Here is a 17,795-nt window from a genome sequence, read left to right as displayed (position 1 = left end):
GGCGGGGTTCGTTTGCCTATTTACGGGCAGTATTCCGGGTGGCGCGTCTTACGGTTCTCGGGACGGAGCGCGAGTGAGGGCTCGCGGAGCCGTGTGCTGCCCGGTGTCGGTGAGAGCTCCAGGCTGCTTTCGGACATTATTTGGGCCGTCAGTGGCGACTGTTCGGCGGTGTTTGTTTGCCTATTTCCGGGCAGTATTCCGGGCGGCGCGTCTTAGAGTTTACGTTTCTTGGGACGGAGCGCGAGTGCGGGCTCCTCGGGGGCTGTTGTCGATGTTGACGCGGCCATTGTTCTGCAAAATTGGCGCAAACCAGGACGCTAACGTCACCTATAGGAGCCCAGATGACCAATGATAGCCTTGCTAATGAGCTCGCGATTCACACAACTTCACCAGGCGTGCAAAAGCCTCGGAATCTGAATTGAAAACAACGTTCAAGCAAAGACATTTACACAAAATTATGCCCATAACAGGTTCGAATATTAAGGGCTGCCTAATATTCGTTCGGATATAAATATTGTTTTTGAAAAGAGGATATATATAACAAAAGCAGCACAAAAGGGAAGTAATTCACTTGTTGAAGGTTGAGTAAACACGTTTTACTGTCAACATCGACCTGATTCTAGTTCCACATTTTCTCCCTTTCTTCCGTTGCCATGAACTGACATTAATGCGGCCTGGAGTCGTGCTTTTGGGTCCAAACTGTGTAATATTGAACAATCACATTAACCATTTTTTTAATGGCTTCCTATTTAAATGCATAAGCTCTTTTCCACTTACTTTTTCTTGTAATAGCAGTACGCTGCAACAGCTGCTGCTCCAAGGATGACTAAAAGTGTGATTACTATTCCAGCGATGCAACCAGCCCCGCATCTAAATGGGGGTTTGACTGCGGAGACAGAGAACATGACGTTGTTCACCCCTCGTCATCTCACCTATACATACAACCAGTACATGATTTAGCAAATGATGGCCCCATTTAGAGTCCAAACAGATGATAGAGCAGGGTATGCTTTTGGTTGACAGGTCGCTACCATGGCAACGTCCAGTCTTAAAGTTGCCCGTGTCAGTTAATTGTCACAGTGACTATGTCAACTTCTTATCTGCAGTCTCAAGCCGTTTATGGGTCACTGTCATTAGTTTTATATGTTTTCAGGTGAGACAGTCATTATTTAGATTTAGGTGTGCTGTTCGGGTTTCCACACACACACCCACACACACACCCACACGCACACGCACACACACACTTACACTGTCAAAATACTGGAGAATATAACAAAAGCAGCACAACCGTTCGGTTGAGTACACTTTTCACCGTTGCAACATGCACCCGATTCTAGTTCCACTTTTTCTTTCCGTTCTCGTATGTTACCATGACATCGGGGTCGTTAGATAACGTCTGTTGGGAAATTTGCTGCAATGTTTTTGGAGACGTGACAGAGGCTCGGTGAGACCAGCCGTCAGTCATGTGATACGCTAAAATAAGCGGTTAATTATTCTCATTCTAAGTCTGTTATGATGTGATTTTTGAAGTCTCTGATCAAACCTCTGGCGATTGAGCTGCATTCGGGGGAACGTAGAAGAATGTTGGGACACGTGAGATTACTATATTCAAGTATCATTAGATCAAATCTGGATGATGCAAATTTTTTGCATCATTAGACAAAAAATCCGTAATGACCTTTCAGCATTTTGTCATTCAAGTGGTCTAAAACTAGACTAGACTAGTCTTCTGCAGCTCCTCCTGGATCTCAGGCTTTAGAAAACCTAGTGATCATTTGGCCAATCGCAGGTCATAACAGAGAGAGGATGTTCCTATTGGCTGTTCTACAAACGGTCCCAAATGGTGGAAAATGCTAAGAAACTCCTGCAAGAAAAAGCTCCTAGTCCAGCATTAGAAACATCTGGCTTCACTGCAAAGCAACTGACAAATAGGAAAACCGACCAATCAGAAAACTCTAAGTCTAAATGAGAATCTGACATAAAGACAAATCATGTCCACATCGACAACGCGTTTCAGAGATGGAGAAAGCCATGTGCTGACTGTAGCGGCTGTGCTTCAGTAGATACAGCTAGCAGAAGCACTCGAGAGAAAGTTGCTAATAGTTAAGTGTTTAACTTTGAGCAGCTTTGTGCTCACGGCAGCGACCGAGCTCTTAGTCGTTGGTTACGGTTCGCGGGGGGCTAAACCTCGAGAATCAGAGTGAGACTTTTCATCAAAGGGCTTTACAGGAACACAAGTTAGCAGAGGAAACGGGATTAGCTTTATAACGGCATCGGGATCACAATCAGGATGATGCAATAAAGGACTACTGTTTAAAGCGTGTGCATGTGCCCGTGCTCGTCTGATGGGAGGGGCTTAGGACAGAGAAGGGAGGACTGCTGGAGTAGGACGTATTTTCAAATTCTATCCTAATTCTTCATACTGCAGGTACATCACAAAATAATAAATGAATAAATTCTTTGAACAAAACCTTTAATTCAAACTTACTCAGTATAGAGATCGTTGCAGGCTGAGATCTTTCATATCTCATAGTTCTGTTGTTAAAGGCCTGACAGCTGTAGTTTCCACTCTGACTCATCTGAATGTTCATCAGTCTGAGCTCTGGTCCGGTATCAGACAGCAGGTCTCCATCCAGAAACCATGTAAACAGGGGAGCAGGTCTGCAGTCAGCTGAGCAGGACAGGATGATGTCTGACCGTTCCTCGTGGTATTCTTGTGATGGAGTTACTGTCAAAATAATATTGTCTGGGCCGTCTGAATGCCAAGGGGAAAACAGCTAAAAAAGTTAGTATACGCTTCTGCATTAACCGAACAGAACAAGAACAAGCCTGCAATAAACTATTTCTGAATGAAACTTTCTCTATGATGATTTCCTTGACATTGACCTCACTAAGCTGTAAGAATAATCTAAACGTGTCAGATAAAGAACCGAGCACGCAGGTTAGTAACTCACAGCTGATGAAGAGGGTTTCTGGTCCACTGGTGCCGTCGCTTACAGGGTTAAACACGCGACACCTGAATGGTCCCTGGTCATAGCGGGTCACGTTAGCTATAGTGATGGTGGAGTTTCCATCAGTGAGCTGAACTCTGTCACTTCCTGTGACCTCAGAGCTGCCGTTCAGCCAGAGGAAAGAGAGAGAGGAACCAGAGGAGGAGCAGGACAGACGGACGGAGCTGATGGACTCCATCAAGTCTGAGTCTGTGGTGCTGGTGTTGACCTTTACGTTAGAGACCCGCACTGTGGGCGAAAGTTACAAGTTAACAGCACGTTATCTTTGATGGGCAGTTATTGTAATTTCCAGGCTTCATATTTTGGGGGTTGTTCTTTAAAATACATGTTCAATATTGTAGAAAACGGCCTCCCCCTCCAACCTTCCTGAGCCTGCCCTCTCTGCTTCTGGGTGGAGCTCAGAGGTGATTTAGCCTCAACTGCTCATCTGTGTCAGCCTTTCACTGAGAACAAAGAAGCTGGCAAGCCTGCATCCCTATGTCCTTGTTCAAGCTGTGTATTTGACATAAACTAGAACCTTCCTCTATGTGCTCCAGGGAGCTTCCAGTCTCTTTAATATTTCTTTAGCTGGTTTGAAAACAAAAACACAATGGGTATCAGTTCTGATAAACATTTCCTGGTTTGAATAAACCACAACTTAACAAAGGTATTCTAGGTCAAACACAATATTTACAAACTTGGGAATAATTAATCAACTCAGCATGCACATCTAAACCAAACAGCTCGCATCTTTAGTTTATTCATTATTCCTAAGTTTGTAAAGATTTTGTTTGACCTAGAATGTCTCGCGGTCTAGTCCCAACAAGAGCTACATCTGATGAGCAAATTAAGACATATTTTACTTTACAGGTGTATTTAAAAAAAGCAAACTGTGTATCCATTGTATGCTCTTTTTATTGATGATAAAGATAATGATAATGATCAGCACTTACTGTCATAAAGCTATAAATAAACATCTTCAATTCAAATATGAACATTTGAATAGAGATGTTTATTTCTGACCTTGGAAACAATAACTTGACAAAAGTATCATCCTTAATTTAAAATAATTATTTTGTCATTGTATAATACCATAATGTTAGTTTTGTTTTGGCTGGCATGTTTTGAACCTTCTTTTTAGATCTTATTTTGAAACCATTGAACACCTCAAAACAATTATATATATAATTATAAAAGAGTCCATTTAATTATATATGTCTTCCTGTTTGCCATGGATACCCCCCACTGTGGATTGAAAGAGATGTTCTCTCACCGTATACACCAAGTGTTATTGTCCCGACCGCCTGTACTCCTCCAAAACGGATAACAGAAACGCTGTATTCTCCACTGTCATTAACGGTCACATTCCTGAGCTCCAGAGATCCAGTAGACATGAAGAGGGTGATCCTGCCTTCAAACTGTGGTGAAGTCGTGTTCCTACCACTGAAAGTGATTACATTGTTACCATCAAGTTGCCAGCTCACTGATACAAAAGTTGTTGGAGACAGGTTTGTGGTGAACATCACTGTCTCTCCCACAGCTGCTTCCAGAGGACCGTCTGGCAACAAACCAGCTCCTCTGGTCAAACCTGGAGGAGACAGTTGCAGGTCTGAGAAGGACTGTGATCGTGATCTCTGAAGAAGGTAAATAAACGGCACCGTCCCTCTGGGAAAGCACAAAGAAGCCCTCTGACTCCTTTTAAAGCTCAGCCTTAGGTTTTCCTAGGCTTTTATAAAACTGAAATCTATTTGCCGCAAACGAAAACAAAACCCCTAAATGAAGTTAAGGTGATCCTCAAAGAAGACATTTTTACACAGGAAGTTGTCAGGGAAACCACAGACTGCTCCAAATAAATAATACATTAATAGTTCCATGATTCAGAAGAGATTGAGAGGATAATCCTGTGTTACACTAAACTAAATTAATGTTCAATGCTCCTGTAATTGTCATCAAGTTGCCAGAAAACAAGCATTAATGAAACTCTTAAATGACAATAATACATTCTTATATTTTGAGAAATAAGCAAATATACCGTTTATCTGCTGTATCGTGTTGTAAAAGCTCACCTGAGATGACTCCCAGGATGACCAAGTGTATCACTGTCGTATCCATTACTGTTCTGCAAAGAGGGATCACAGTCCTTCTCTTAGCCGTTGCTAATATCTTCATAATGAGGAAGTAGGAAGTGTTGTGCAGTGGGAGTTCCACTTACTGATCAACTTAAGAAAGTTAATAATTAAAGTAGGGAAGGACATTTATTATGTCTAAACAGCTGTCAAAGTTTGTCATGACTAAAAGTTCATGTTTTAAGGTCCACATTCAAGGGGAGTTTGATGTTGTTGCCAGGCTTTGTGTGATCGGATATCGTCTTTTAATATCCTTTTAATATCCACTAGAGGGCGACGTGCCACAGCGTTAAGATCGTCACTGCAGCTTCAGTGGGTTCAGCTCATTATGAGGACACTTTAGTACCTCAACCCGTCGCTCTGCATTTCCTTGACTCGTATATGTAGAGCTGCCGGAGGCTCACATGTAACAGGAAAGCCAAAGTTTGATGGGTGACATTTCCTCTGCTGGTTAGATCTCACCAAGGCTCGTCAATGGATATATTGCCTTTGCTTTGGATCGTCTCTGCAACTTTAACAGGTAAGAATCTTGCATTCAAACGGTTTAACCTTGACTGCTGTTTAAAAACACATTTTCTAAACTTGAATAATGGTTGTTTGTTCAAAAGGTGTCCTTATCTTGGCTCCATAGCAGAACATGTGCATAACTTGATAAAATACAATTAATTGTTGAAACAAATAATGTATTTATAGTTCGCCCTATTGCATGTAGTTGAGGAAATATGGACATTTTAAAATGATATTTTAAAATTGTAGCTGTATCAGAAACCGTATGAATCCAGATTTTGATAGATTGGTTGCTCTGTTAGATAAAAAGTTCATCTATTAGATATACCTGTGATTGGCAACCACCTTAACTGCATTGCCTGTTTGGTATGAATAGATAGACATCTACTGCATACTGATGGAAGGTATTTATGTATGCATTTATTTTCTTTTGCATTGGGGTCAAGGGTATTATTACAGTTGCCCAGCTTTATCACAGTCCTCCTCAGACCTGCAACTGTCTCCTCCAGGTTTGACCAGAGGAGCTGGTGTGTTGCCAGACGGTCCTCTGGAAGCAGCTGTGGGAGAGACAGTGATGTTCACCACAAACCTGTCTCCAACAACTTCTGTATCAGTGAGCTGGCAACTTGATGGTATCAATGTAATCACTTTCAGTGGTACGAACACGACTTCACCACAGTTTGAAGGCAGGATCACCCTCTTCTTGTCTACTGGATCTCTGGAGCTCAGGAATGTGACCGTTAATGACAGTGGAGAATACAGGGTTTCTGTTGTCCCATCTGGAGGAGTACAGGCGGTCGGGACAATAACACTTGGTGTATACGGTGAGAGATCATCTCTTTCAATCCACAGTGGGGGGTATCCATGGCAAGAAATATATAATATAATTAATAATTGTTTTGAGGTGTTCAATGGTTTCAAATCAGATCTAAAAACAAGCTTCAAAACATGCCTTCCAAACAAAATTCAGGTTTTGTTATTGTTGTGTTTATTATTGTTTCCAAGGTCAAAAATAATCATCCCGATGCACATTTTGGGACTTATTAATGTAACATCTCCAACTCTTACAACTGCAGCATTAATGAGATTTGACTAATGAGCATGTTTAAATTGAACAACCTATTTATTTTCATGACTGAAAGTGTTGATATCAATATGTAAAAAAAACATACAATGGATACACAGTTTGCTTTGCTTTTTTTTTTTTTTAATACACCTGTACAGTCAATTATGACATAATTTGCTGGTCATATGTAGCTCTGGTTGGGACTAGACAGACATTGGTGGAGGTTTTATGGTCACACCTTCTTGTGGTTTTAAATTGGGCAACATTATATTGAAAATGTATTTTAAAGATTACAAAATTACACAACAATTGCCTATCAAAGATATCGTGCTTTAAACTTTCCATGTGTCAGCCATAGAAGGGTTTCTTTTTTCTAACATGGTGGTAAATATAAAACCATTTTGTCTTTTCGCCCACAGCACCGGTCTCTAACGTGGCGGTGACCGTCAGCAACACAGACCTGGTGGAGTCCATCAGCTCCGTCCGTCTGTCCTGCTCCTCCTCTGGTTCCTCTCTCTCTTTCCTCTGGCTGAACGGCAGCTCTGAGGTCACAGGAAGTGACAGAGTTCAGCTCACTGATGGAAACTCCACCCTCACTATAGCTAACGTGACCCGCTATGACCAGGGGCCGTTCAGGTGTCGCGTGTTTAACCCTGTAAGCGACGGCACCAGTGATCCAGTTACCCTCCTCATCAGCTGTGAGTTACTAACCTACGTGCTCGGTTAGATTATTCTTTTTTTTCTGTGTCTTTCTCTGTTGACTCGATGTATGATTTCCCCTTGACATTCAGTCGGCCCAGACAATATGAATTTGACAGTATCTCCACCTACCACCTACCACGAGGAACGGTCGGACGTCATCCTGACCTGCTCAGCTGACTCCAGACCTGCTCCCCTGTTTACATGGTTTCTGGATGGAGACCTGCTGTCTGATACCGGACCAGAGCTCAGACTGATGGACATTCAGATGAGTCAGAGTGGAAACTACAGCTGTCAGGCCTTTAACAACAGAACTATGATAAATGAAAGATCTCAGCCTGCAACGATCTCTATACTGAGTAAGTTTGAATTAAAGGTTTTGTTCAAAGAATTTATTCATTAATTATTTTGTGATGTACCTGCAGTATGAAGAATAAGAATAGAATTTGAAAATACGTCCTACTCCAGCAGTCCTCCCTTCTCTGTCCTAAGCCCCTCCCATCAGACGAGCACGGGCACACGCACACACTTTAAACAGTAATCCTTTATTTCATCATCCTGATTGTGATCCCGATGCCGTTATAAAGCTAATCCCGTTTCCTCTGCTAACTTGTGTTCCTGTAAAGCCCTTTGATGAAAAGTCTCACTCTGATTCTCGAGGTTTAGCCCCCCGCGAACCGTAACCAACGACTAAGAGCTCGGTCGCTGCCGTGAGCACAAAGCTGCTCAAAGTTAAACACTTAACTATTAGCAACTTTCTCTCGAGTGCTTCTGCTAGCTGTATCTACTGAAGCACAGCCGCTTCAGTCAGCACATGGCTTTCTCCATCTCTGAAACGCGTCGTCGATGTGGACATGATTTGTGTCTTTATTGTCAGATTCTCATTTAGACTTAGAGTTTTCTGATTGGTCGGTTTTCCTATTTGTCGGTTGCTTTGCAGTGAAGCCAGATGTTTCTAATGCTGGACTAGGAGCTTTTTCTGGCAGGAGTTTCTTAGCATTTTCCACCATTTGGGACCGTTTGTAGAACAGCCAATAGGAACATCCTCTCTCTGTAATGACCTGCGATTGGCCAAATGATCACTAGGTTTTCTAAAGCCTGAGAACAGATCCAGGAGGAGCTGCAGAAGACTAGTCTAGTCTAGTTTAAGACCACTTGAATGACAATATGCTGAAAGGTCATTACGGATTTTTTGTCTAATGATGCCAAACAAAAACTGTCTGACCTTTTTTTGTATTTAAAACTGGAGTAAAGTACATTTGTGAGTTACTGTGTTGCATCGTGAGTTACTCTGTGATTCCCACCCCTTGTGTGGACAGTTTGCATATTATGTACATGTTTAAAGGAACATTATAAGGTTTTCCTCTTACAGGTTTCTTTATATCTTTTTACTCTATAGTTTTCTTTCTCAGTAGCTTTTCATCGTGTTGTCAGATTTTTCATGTGACCTTTTGCCCAACAGAGAAAATATCTGGTGCTTTGATCACACCTGAAGCAAACCTGCCGATCGAGGGGAAATCTTTCAACTTAACCTGCGACGCTGCTGGCTCCGTCTTTACCAGAACGTGGAAGAAGGGCGACGTATATCTGACTCCGGATGACGACATCAACCTCTACGACAACAACAGAGTGCTGTCTTTTAAAAATCTGAGTGAAAGAAACGATGGAAAATATTCGTGTGAAGTCAGCAACCCCCTCAGCAGCGACGAAGCTACGTTCGTCATGCATGTTAACTGTAGGTGAATCTATAAATCTGTTACTCGAGAGGTCAATTATTGACCACGTTTTTAATTCTTTATCATTTGTGCTGCTGAATTTGATAAATGTCTGGGGTTTTTTTCCAGATGGACCAAAAAATGTTCACATCGAAGGTCCAAGTGTGCTTCATGTGGGACAGACCTTGACATTAACCTGCTCTGTTAAGTCCCATCCATCTGCTAGTCTTATCTGGATTGTGAACAGGACAGAGAAACAGAAATCTAATGTTTTTACTAAAGCCGACGCTCAACTAGACGACAGTGGCAACTACACCTGCGAGGCGAGGAATGATGTAACTGGGAGAACATCATCAGCGGTCCATGGATTGTCTGTAACAGGTACCAAGATTGTTGATGTTCTTGAATATGGTAATCCCACGTGTCCCAACATTCTTCTACGTTCCCCCGAATGCAGCTCAATCGCCAGAGGTTTGATCAGAGACTTCAAAAATCACATCATAACAGACTTAGAATGAGAATAATTAACCGCTTAATTTAGCGTATCACGTGACTGACGGCTGGTCTCACCGAGCCTCTGTCACGTCTCCAAAAACATTGCAGCAAATTTCCCAACAGACGTTATCTAACGACCTCGATGTCATGGTAACGTAAGAGAACGGAAAGAAAAAGTGGAACTAGAATCAGGTGCATGTTGCAACAGTGAAAAGTGTACTCAACCGAACAGTTTCCTCCCCATGTGCTGCTATTTTGACAGTTTAAGTGTGTGTGTGTGTGTGTGTGTGTGTGTGTGTGTGTGTGTGTGTGTGTGTGTGTGTGTGTGTGTGTGTGTGTGTGTGTGTGTGTGTGTGTGTGTGTGTGTGTGTGTGTGTGTGTGTGTGTGTGTGTGTGTGTGTGTGTGTGTGTGTGTGTGTGTGGAAACCCGAACAGCACACCTAAATCTAAATAATGACTGTCTCACCTGAAAACATATAAAACTAATGACAGTGACCCATAAACGGCTTTAGACTGCAGATAAGAAGTTGACATAGTCAATGTGACAATTAACTGACACGGGCAACTTTACGACTGGACGTTGCCATGGTAGCGACCTGTCAACCAAAAGCATACCCTGCTCTATCATCTGTTTGGACTCTAAATGGGGCCATCATTTGCTAAATCATGTACTGGTTGTATGTATAGGTGAGATGACGAGGGGTGAACAACGTCATGTTCTCTGTCTCCGCAGTCAAACCCCCATTTAGATGCGGGGCTGGTTGCATCGCTGGAATAGTAATCACACTTTTAGTCATCCTTGGAGCAGCAGCTGTTGCAGCGTACTGGTTTTACAAGAAAAAGTAAGTGGAAAAGAGCTTATGCATTTAAATAGGAAGCCATTAAAAAAATGGTTAATGTGATTGTTCAATATTACAAAGTTTGGACCCAAAAGCACGACTCCAGGCCGCATTAATGTCAGTTCATAGCAACGGAAGAAAGGGAGAAAATGTGGAACTAGAATCAGGTCGATGTTGACAGTAAAACGTGTTTACTCAACCTTCAAACAGTGATTTACTTCCCTTTTGTGCTGCTTTTGTTATATATTCTAAATATAGTCCTAAGCCTGACTATAGCTTTGTCTATGAATCATTTATTTCAGAGTGCAGCTGCATCTTGACACTATGGAACTTCACAGTTTAACATTTTGTTGTTGTGTCATCACTGAGGTGAAGCCATAAACACATATCCCTGTTTGAAACGTATGCGGGGAGAACTTAAAAACATTATTTGTTATCATTTTTTAAAGTACATTGGACCAAAGATTGAGATCAAACTTAAGGTTGCAGCTCTTTTTTTATGTTATGTGAGAATTTTGAATAAGTGGATATAGTTGTTTTTTTTAACAACGTGATCCTCTTAATATCGTTATGTTGCAAAAAGACAGCTTATGTCTGTCTATAGTAATGTCTAATGACTCATTCCCTCTTTAAACAGAAACCCGATGAATAAAGTCTTTAAAAGAAACATCGCCAACAGCACAGGTATGTGTATTATGTGTGTGATCTGTCTATGTGTATTATAGTATACAGGATTTCACTTGAAAAAACAATAGTTTTATAGAGTTTATAAAATCTGTATCTGCCCCATGTCTGTATTTTCCTATTTTGCTGTGTCGGGACATTTCTGGCTTGCCATCCTTTTGGGCAATGCGTCTTAGTATGCCTTTAAATTATTCTAAGCATCGTTTATTTTTCAGGCGAGGACAACTCATCATACGTGCCAAATCAGGTAAAAGTCCTCAGTGCTAACGAGGGGGGGTTGTGTTTACTAGAGCCCGACCGATAAAAGATTTTGAAGGCCGATACCGATACAAATGTTTGTTGATTTAAAAATCCGATATTACGAGATATCGGCCGATATTTTTTTTTTATTTCAGAAACGCGTAACAAAACATTAACAGATTTCCCTAACATTACTTATTCGTAGTTATTTATGAGCCTTCACTAAAATAATATAATTCAGTTTAAAAATAAACTTGTTTATTTTATTGTCACAACGGAACAGAGGAACATCAAAATATATTAAAGTTCTGATAAATAAAATGTATAAAAATACAAACTTAAAAGTCCTTTGAACAAAAAACACAATAACAACAACAACCAAACACATTTACCAGTATTAAAAGACTTGGTCAGCTTCATAAATATAACTTCGAACAAGACTGGAGACAAATTCTGTTAAGTTCTATAAGGGTGTTTCGTCCGTTTTTATTTTATTTTTAAAATATTAATTTATCGGCCATTATAAACGCTGATACCGATAGTTTGGAAAATGCCTGATATCGGCCCGCCGATATATCGGTCGGGCTCTAGTGTTTACATGCACAACACAAACATCCTCAGTTCTTCCACCACGACGTGTGTCCATGTTGCTCAGACAAATCATTATAATTGTACATGTACATGAATACAAGTCAAGACGGATTAAACGACTTTGGATTCAAGTTCAATATAAGTTGATAATTAATGATCCAGATACAGTGTTATAACTAGATTAGATGAGATTTGATTCAGTACAGTAACGATAGTAGGTTCATTAATCTTACATCAGAGATAATGTTTCTGTTCTATGTTGGTGGTCATCCTGTGATCTGAGACTCAGCAGGGATCTGTGTTTACGGTTCACAGTGCTCAACATCAGACTTTGAACCAGGAAGGAAAAATCAATTTGCACACAATGGAGTGGAAGTGTATATATTTGTTTAAATATCAGCCGTTGGCTGCGTCGTTTCTTGTTCATGGCTTGTTTTTGGCAAACTCATATTCCATGTGATGTGATGTGTACCTGGAAATGTAATCTCAGATGTTTCCCCGTCCTTTTCTCTTTGTTTTCCAGGAGTTACACTATTCAGATATCAGTGTTTTCCAGAAAAAAGATGGTGTGAGAGAGCAGCAAGTGAATGATACGTCAGAATACGCTCAGATCCAGGTGAACATGAATGCCGCCTCAGCGCCCTCCTTTCCTGCCTGTGACGTCCAACTGCAGCAACTGAAGAGGTCGGCTCCTCAGCCCGATGACGCGCAACTGTACTCTAAAATTCACAAAAACTGATGGTAACTGGAAATGATGGATCACCTGGTTGAGGTTAGACTGGTGGGCCTTGAAGTTTGAGAAACCTGCACTATGAAAGACCTGAGAGGGGGGTCTCTCCCTCCGTTCTACTCTAGAGGACAAATTAGGATTTGTATTTACTTTGTCAAAGCACTTTAGTAGTGGTTAATAATCAACCAGTCTGTGTTATTTGCCACGACTGAGGAAAGACGGCATCAGCTTGCATTGGCCAGATAATAGCTTTTATTTCTTTGCATTTGTGTCTGAGTGTTTGACACGGCTCTGGCACACTGTTTGATCCCAGATTAGATGAGCGTGTGAGTTATGGACTTGAATTTTATATTTATTTAGCATCTTACAAATTGAAAAAAAATGTTTATTAACAATATCTAAATGACCTTTCCGTGGGATTTGTCAGCATATGGAACCTCATGTATAATAGATTTGTTAACTAGTAAACGATAAACAGTGTTTTAATGGTTTTCTATCATGATAAAGTTGGACTTTATTTTCTCACAAATGGGAGTCTGCAACCACAATAATCCAATAAAAGACTTGAAGTCTGTCCAACAGGAAACTGTGACCTGTAAGATAGATCTCAGTCCTTTCCTGTAAACGCTCATCAGAGTAATTGAGGCCACATTTACGCTAAATGTCGTATAAAGATTCTCGTCTCTGTCAGCACATCTCTGAGATTTGCCTTGAGGTTAATGAGTAAACCCAAACCGTTTGATGATGCAAGGCTAGATAGTGAACCAAATCAATGAAGTTGTGTGGGCGAAACAATGAGCTGATGCTCACTATGAAGCTCCATAAAGCCGTGTGGAGATTTGGGTGATAACAGGTGTGGCAAGTCTGTTTCTCAGCTGTTGATGTGTATTTAAAGAGCAGCTGAAGGTCATTTGTCTTCACATTCAGGCAGCCATATCAAAGCCCCCAGACTATATCAACAAGTTCTTTTTTAGTCACACTTTTTTTTTTTTTTTTTTAGATGAGAATAAGTCTCCTAACCTGAACTAATGAAGGAGCGTCCCCTCCCCCGTTAGTTACTCATTAGTAAAGCTGCAACTCAAACCAGTAGTGTTTTCACAGCTTAATCACTCCCACACTGGAACCTTTCATTTGGTCTTGAAATGTAAAATGCAGTTAATTTAGCCTATTAATGGATAAATTAATGGATTTTCATAAATCATGGTATTTTAATGGATTATATGCAGCGTTTAAGGGCTAAAAAAGAAAAACAATCTTAAAATGGACCAAAAACCATGAAAACGGATCAAATATTAAAGCTTTGGTATGTGTTGAGGGGTAAAATGAGGAGTTATGCTATTTTTTCTTTTATAGTTCATTGTATGATCATTTGTTTAACATTCTATATGTTCTCTCTCTTTTTCTTCCTCCGTTAATGAAGCCTTGTCTTTAAATGTAACTTTATTATTCTAACGCCCCACCAAAACAAGCGTGTGATTAATGTTTCTTAATACAGTGAATGTAATTCTCAGGTTTTATTTGTAACATGATGATCATTGCTTACTCAGATGAATAAACAATTTTATTTTTGACATTTGTAAAGTAACAGTGCATTATTTTCCCTCGAGGAGAGTGCGATTCCACACTAGCTTATTGTTGTTGTTATCTTTGTTTTTCATATTTGCATAGTTTATGGTACAGTAAATATTTAAAATATGCAAATAGTCAGATGGCACACTGTGGGTGTCTGTTATTTACAATGCCTGAATCAAAATGTAGGGGGATTTTTTTTTAAGAGAAATTCAGTGCGGTGCAAAAATGTTCCTGTTTGTTACTGATAATAATTATATATTCTGTTTTATGAACTACAAACAAGTCATAAATAAGGAGGAAAGAGTTGTAGACAAATGGTATGCAAAATATAATTTCCAGGAATGACACTGCATCTAAATGACTGCAATAAATTCAAAGTTCAGCGTGAATAATATGTTGCATGCCATCCAGGGAGGGAGTGAAAGCAGTAAACGATCCATCGTTACCGGTAATGAACCTTCATTAATTCAAATGCAAATAACAGGGCAAAGTGTAAAGCACACGTGCTTCACATTCTAGTTCATAGTGCATCTCAAATGTCACATCCCTGAAGCTAAATAATGTGAGAGTAGGAAACTTTAAGGAGCAGAACCTTCATTATTACATCAACACCGAGTTCTCGGCCCGCTGAGAGGCGGCTGTAGTAAAAAAAGCCATTCAGGCCATTTATTGTCCTTTTATAGACTTTATTTAAATCAGGTTGGGACTTCAAGCAAACTCCTGTGAAATGGTGCCACCTAGTGATTGATGCAATGCAATGATCTCGTTTAAAAGGCGTTGCGTTGCCCCACAACTTACTTCCTGTTGCAGTTTATGGAAATGTCCTTTGCTGCAAGGTTGTACTGATTTCATCATCAGGTAAAATCCGATGTGAAACAAGATGCTGGGTGTGACTGGAATGAGTCATGTTTTAGGGATAACTCCCTGCCTCTAAGTCACAGTGGGTATAAAACAAAGTTTTACCCAAAGAGTCGAGAGTCAGCCATGAGAGATGTTACTATGACGCCCTACTGGAGGGGTCTTCACTGTGTTCTGCTGCTGGCGCTGATGGGTAACGGCTCTCTTTTTCCCCTCGACTGTAAGATTTAAAAAACCCTATGTGAGTGGTGAAATGTGTGATAATAAGAATGTGATGATGAATTAAACATCATCTCATTTTTGATGTATCCTTCTGTATATAATGATTTGACTCCCCGGGATTCACTGGAGGTATTTGAAGTTTAGACCGGCCTTGAGTATTCGAGTAAACCCTCTAAAGTAGCATATAATGAGCTACATTGAGATATGAGAAATAATAACCATACCGACTCCTCCTCCTCCTCCTCCTCGCTCAGGTGCACCAGTTTCGGAGGCCTGGGAGCAGATTTCCTGGACCGGTGAGGTGACGGCTGGTTTCAACACCACTTTCACCTGTTCCTCTTCTTGCAGCCCAAACTGCATCCACACCTGGACCTTCGAGGGCCGCACGGTCAACGGGAGCACGCTGACCTGGACACCGGATGGACTGGACCATATGGTGGAACTACACTGCAATGTGCTCAATCCAGAATCAGGAGTCTCCAGCAGCCTCAGCTCCACAGTAGAAATTAAGAGTAAGTACTGCAGTTTTGATATATCTCTGATGTTTTTACATGATTTGGAAATAATCATCCGTCCTCTTACAGATCGAGTGTCTGTGCGAGTCAGTCCACCAAACAGCGTCCCGTCCCTCAACCAGTCTCTGGATCTGGTCTGCCATGTCGCGCGGCTGGGTGACTTCTCCCACCTCGTGAACCAGGTGGTCTGGTACAAGAATGGACAGGAAGTGACCCCGCGGGGAAACACTCAGCTGCTGCACAACAACGCCACGCTGCACTTTGACTCCGCTCGGCCTTCAGATGCCGGATTCTACATGTGTGAGACCTACGTACCTGCGATTCACCAGACGAGAGTTTTCAGCCTGGGCTATCTCCTCAGCTGTAAGTATTCTATGACGTGAGGAGACGTTTGAAGAGTTCATTATTCGCATACTGGAAGTCAACTTGTTTTGCAGTTGATCCTTGGAACGTCAGCATCAGCGGTCCTGACTCCGTGTTCCCCGGCAGACGCAGTAAATTCACCTGTTTGACGAGCTGCACCTTAAACGTGGACTGCACGGTCAGATGGACGTTCAGGCACGGTTTCCCCATTGGAGGCTACTTTTCAGTCCATGAAAATGAGCTCAGGTGGACCCCTTCCATACCTGGTATTTTCCAAAACTTCACTTGTGTTGTAGAAAATGCAGCTGCTGGACGCTCCGCCGAGGCCACCAAGATGGTAGAAGTTCTAGGTACAACTCTTTAGTATCTGCTCCGTGTGTCACATCAGCATCACATGTTGCATTCCAGTCTAATGACTTGACTTGTTCCCCTTTCAAACAGGTATTCCTCTCTCTGGATCAGAGGGGCTGCAGCTCAGTGCAGCAATCATCAGCCTCGGACTGCTGCTTCTATTTGATAGAGCTGTTTGCTCTTTCTGTGTTTAAGCCTTAATGAGTGTGTTTGGCCTTTTTTAAATGTATTTATTTTATTCAACTTCAACAAACGTTTTTTTTTTTTTTTTTAATTCTAAAAATGTATCCGTCAGTTATTGTATTATTATGGACTTTATGGAAATGTGTTAGAAAATGTACAATATCCGTTAAAAACGCCCAAATGGCAGAACAGGGTAAACGGATGGTAATTTTTCACTCTACCTTTACAAATATATCATTAAATAATCTTTATCACAGTTAACAGCAGCATCCAAAATGTGCAATAAATGTTAAGTGTAATAAATGTTTGTGATGATTAATTCTACACCTTTTGTCCATAATGAAGCCTATTCTTGGTGTTCGATGACTTGAAGTTGACCTCTGACCTGGAAGTTACTTATTCACTGGCTTGCCCTCCTGAGACCAAACAAATGATAAGAGACTCACTCGGAGCAAACAGATGAGGGAGGCCGAGGCCTCCGCTGTGTTTTGCTTTCACGGTTACCTCCTGTGATGTAACATTATTATCTGTTCCTTTTTTCTTCTTTTGTTACTTTTTCCCTCCTGTGGACGTTAAACTCACCTGTTTCATATCATTTTCGCCCTGTGGTTTAGTTGGAATGAGGAAGCAAAACTAGAAAAATATTTACTATTTATGTAAAAATATTTGCCATGCTAGAGCAGTGTAATACACACTGTTTGTGTTGTAAATTATAAATGTGTGATAGTGGTACAAACAATACAAGGACAGCAATTATACAGCGTATTAATGATATAATAAACCCCTCAAAACGGCCGTCTTTCCAAGTGTTTCTGACTGTTCACGGTCAAAGAAAGCGTCTATTTTATTATTTTTATTTCTTTGTTTTTGTGCCATAATTAGTAGAGTATTTTCGGAGATTTGTGGAATGAAAAAAAAACATTCAACGTTTTGGATTATTCTTTACTGCTTTTATTTTTCCTGCTGTTTGCTCTTTGCTCTTCTTTGGCATGGCATGCTCTTTGCTTTCCAGAGGGTGGCGCTGTGCTCTCAGTTAAGTGAACCAAATC

At 41.0% G+C, this 17,795-nt stretch overlaps 3 protein-coding genes and 1 long non-coding RNA gene across 6 annotated transcripts in view; 2 read left to right on the top strand and 2 right to left on the bottom strand.

The window, feature by feature from the left end:
• LOC311024862 (cell adhesion molecule CEACAM5-like) overlaps positions 1-17,795 on the bottom strand; it is a gene marked incomplete at its 3' end in the record, with an annotated part of 51,853 nt that overhangs the window by 23,332 nt on the left and 10,726 nt on the right. The window contains exons 2-4 of the mRNA XM_084027437.1: positions 4,264-4,578; positions 2,955-3,239; positions 2,489-2,755 (exon numbers count right to left, since the gene is read on the bottom strand). Of these exons, the coding sequence (XP_083883563.1) occupies positions 2,489-2,755; positions 2,955-3,239; positions 4,264-4,578 (867 nt within the window). The remainder of the gene's footprint in view (positions 1-2,488; positions 2,756-2,954; positions 3,240-4,263; positions 4,579-17,795) is intronic.
• LOC311024554 (cell adhesion molecule CEACAM6-like) lies at positions 5,536-13,232 on the top strand. Of its 3 annotated transcripts, XM_084027008.1 has the most exons (10): positions 5,552-5,636; positions 6,133-6,447; positions 7,109-7,387; positions 7,481-7,747; positions 8,851-9,123; positions 9,233-9,484; positions 10,332-10,440; positions 11,075-11,121; positions 11,337-11,368; positions 12,476-13,232. In XM_084027008.1, the coding sequence occupies exons 1-10, from the start codon at positions 5,591-5,593 to the stop codon at positions 12,689-12,691; spliced, it is 1,836 nt and encodes a 611-aa protein (XP_083883134.1). In that variant the 5' UTR covers positions 5,552-5,590; the 3' UTR covers positions 12,692-13,232. The 3 variants fall into 3 exon arrangements, with proteins under 3 accessions (XP_083883135.1, XP_083883136.1, XP_083883134.1); XM_084027009.1 differs by lacking the exon at positions 11,337-11,368 and having other exon boundaries at positions 5,536-5,636; positions 12,476-12,680; XM_084027010.1 differs by lacking the exons at positions 10,332-10,440; positions 11,075-11,121; positions 11,337-11,368 and having other exon boundaries at positions 5,536-5,636; positions 12,476-12,680.
• LOC311024571 lies at positions 13,067-14,224 on the bottom strand. The gene is made up of 2 exons (XR_014598313.1): positions 13,226-14,224; positions 13,067-13,194 (listed from the first exon to the last, which is right to left on the bottom strand). It is a non-coding gene; the product is annotated as an uncharacterized lncRNA (long non-coding RNA).
• On the top strand, positions 15,146-17,486 carry LOC311024560 (hemicentin-2-like). The gene is made up of 5 exons (XM_084027016.1): positions 15,146-15,305; positions 15,589-15,846; positions 15,919-16,212; positions 16,287-16,562; positions 16,654-17,486. Exons 1-5 carry the CDS (start codon positions 15,239-15,241, stop codon positions 16,755-16,757), a joined length of 999 nt encoding a protein of 332 aa, XP_083883142.1. The 5' UTR covers positions 15,146-15,238; the 3' UTR covers positions 16,758-17,486.

The sequence above is a fragment of the Eutrigla gurnardus genome (assembly GCF_963514095.1).
Source record: "Eutrigla gurnardus genome assembly, chromosome: 14".
In the NCBI taxonomy this organism is placed as follows: domain Eukaryota; kingdom Metazoa; phylum Chordata; class Actinopteri; order Perciformes; family Triglidae; genus Eutrigla; species Eutrigla gurnardus.
This window is presented reverse-complemented; position numbering and strand designations above follow the sequence as displayed.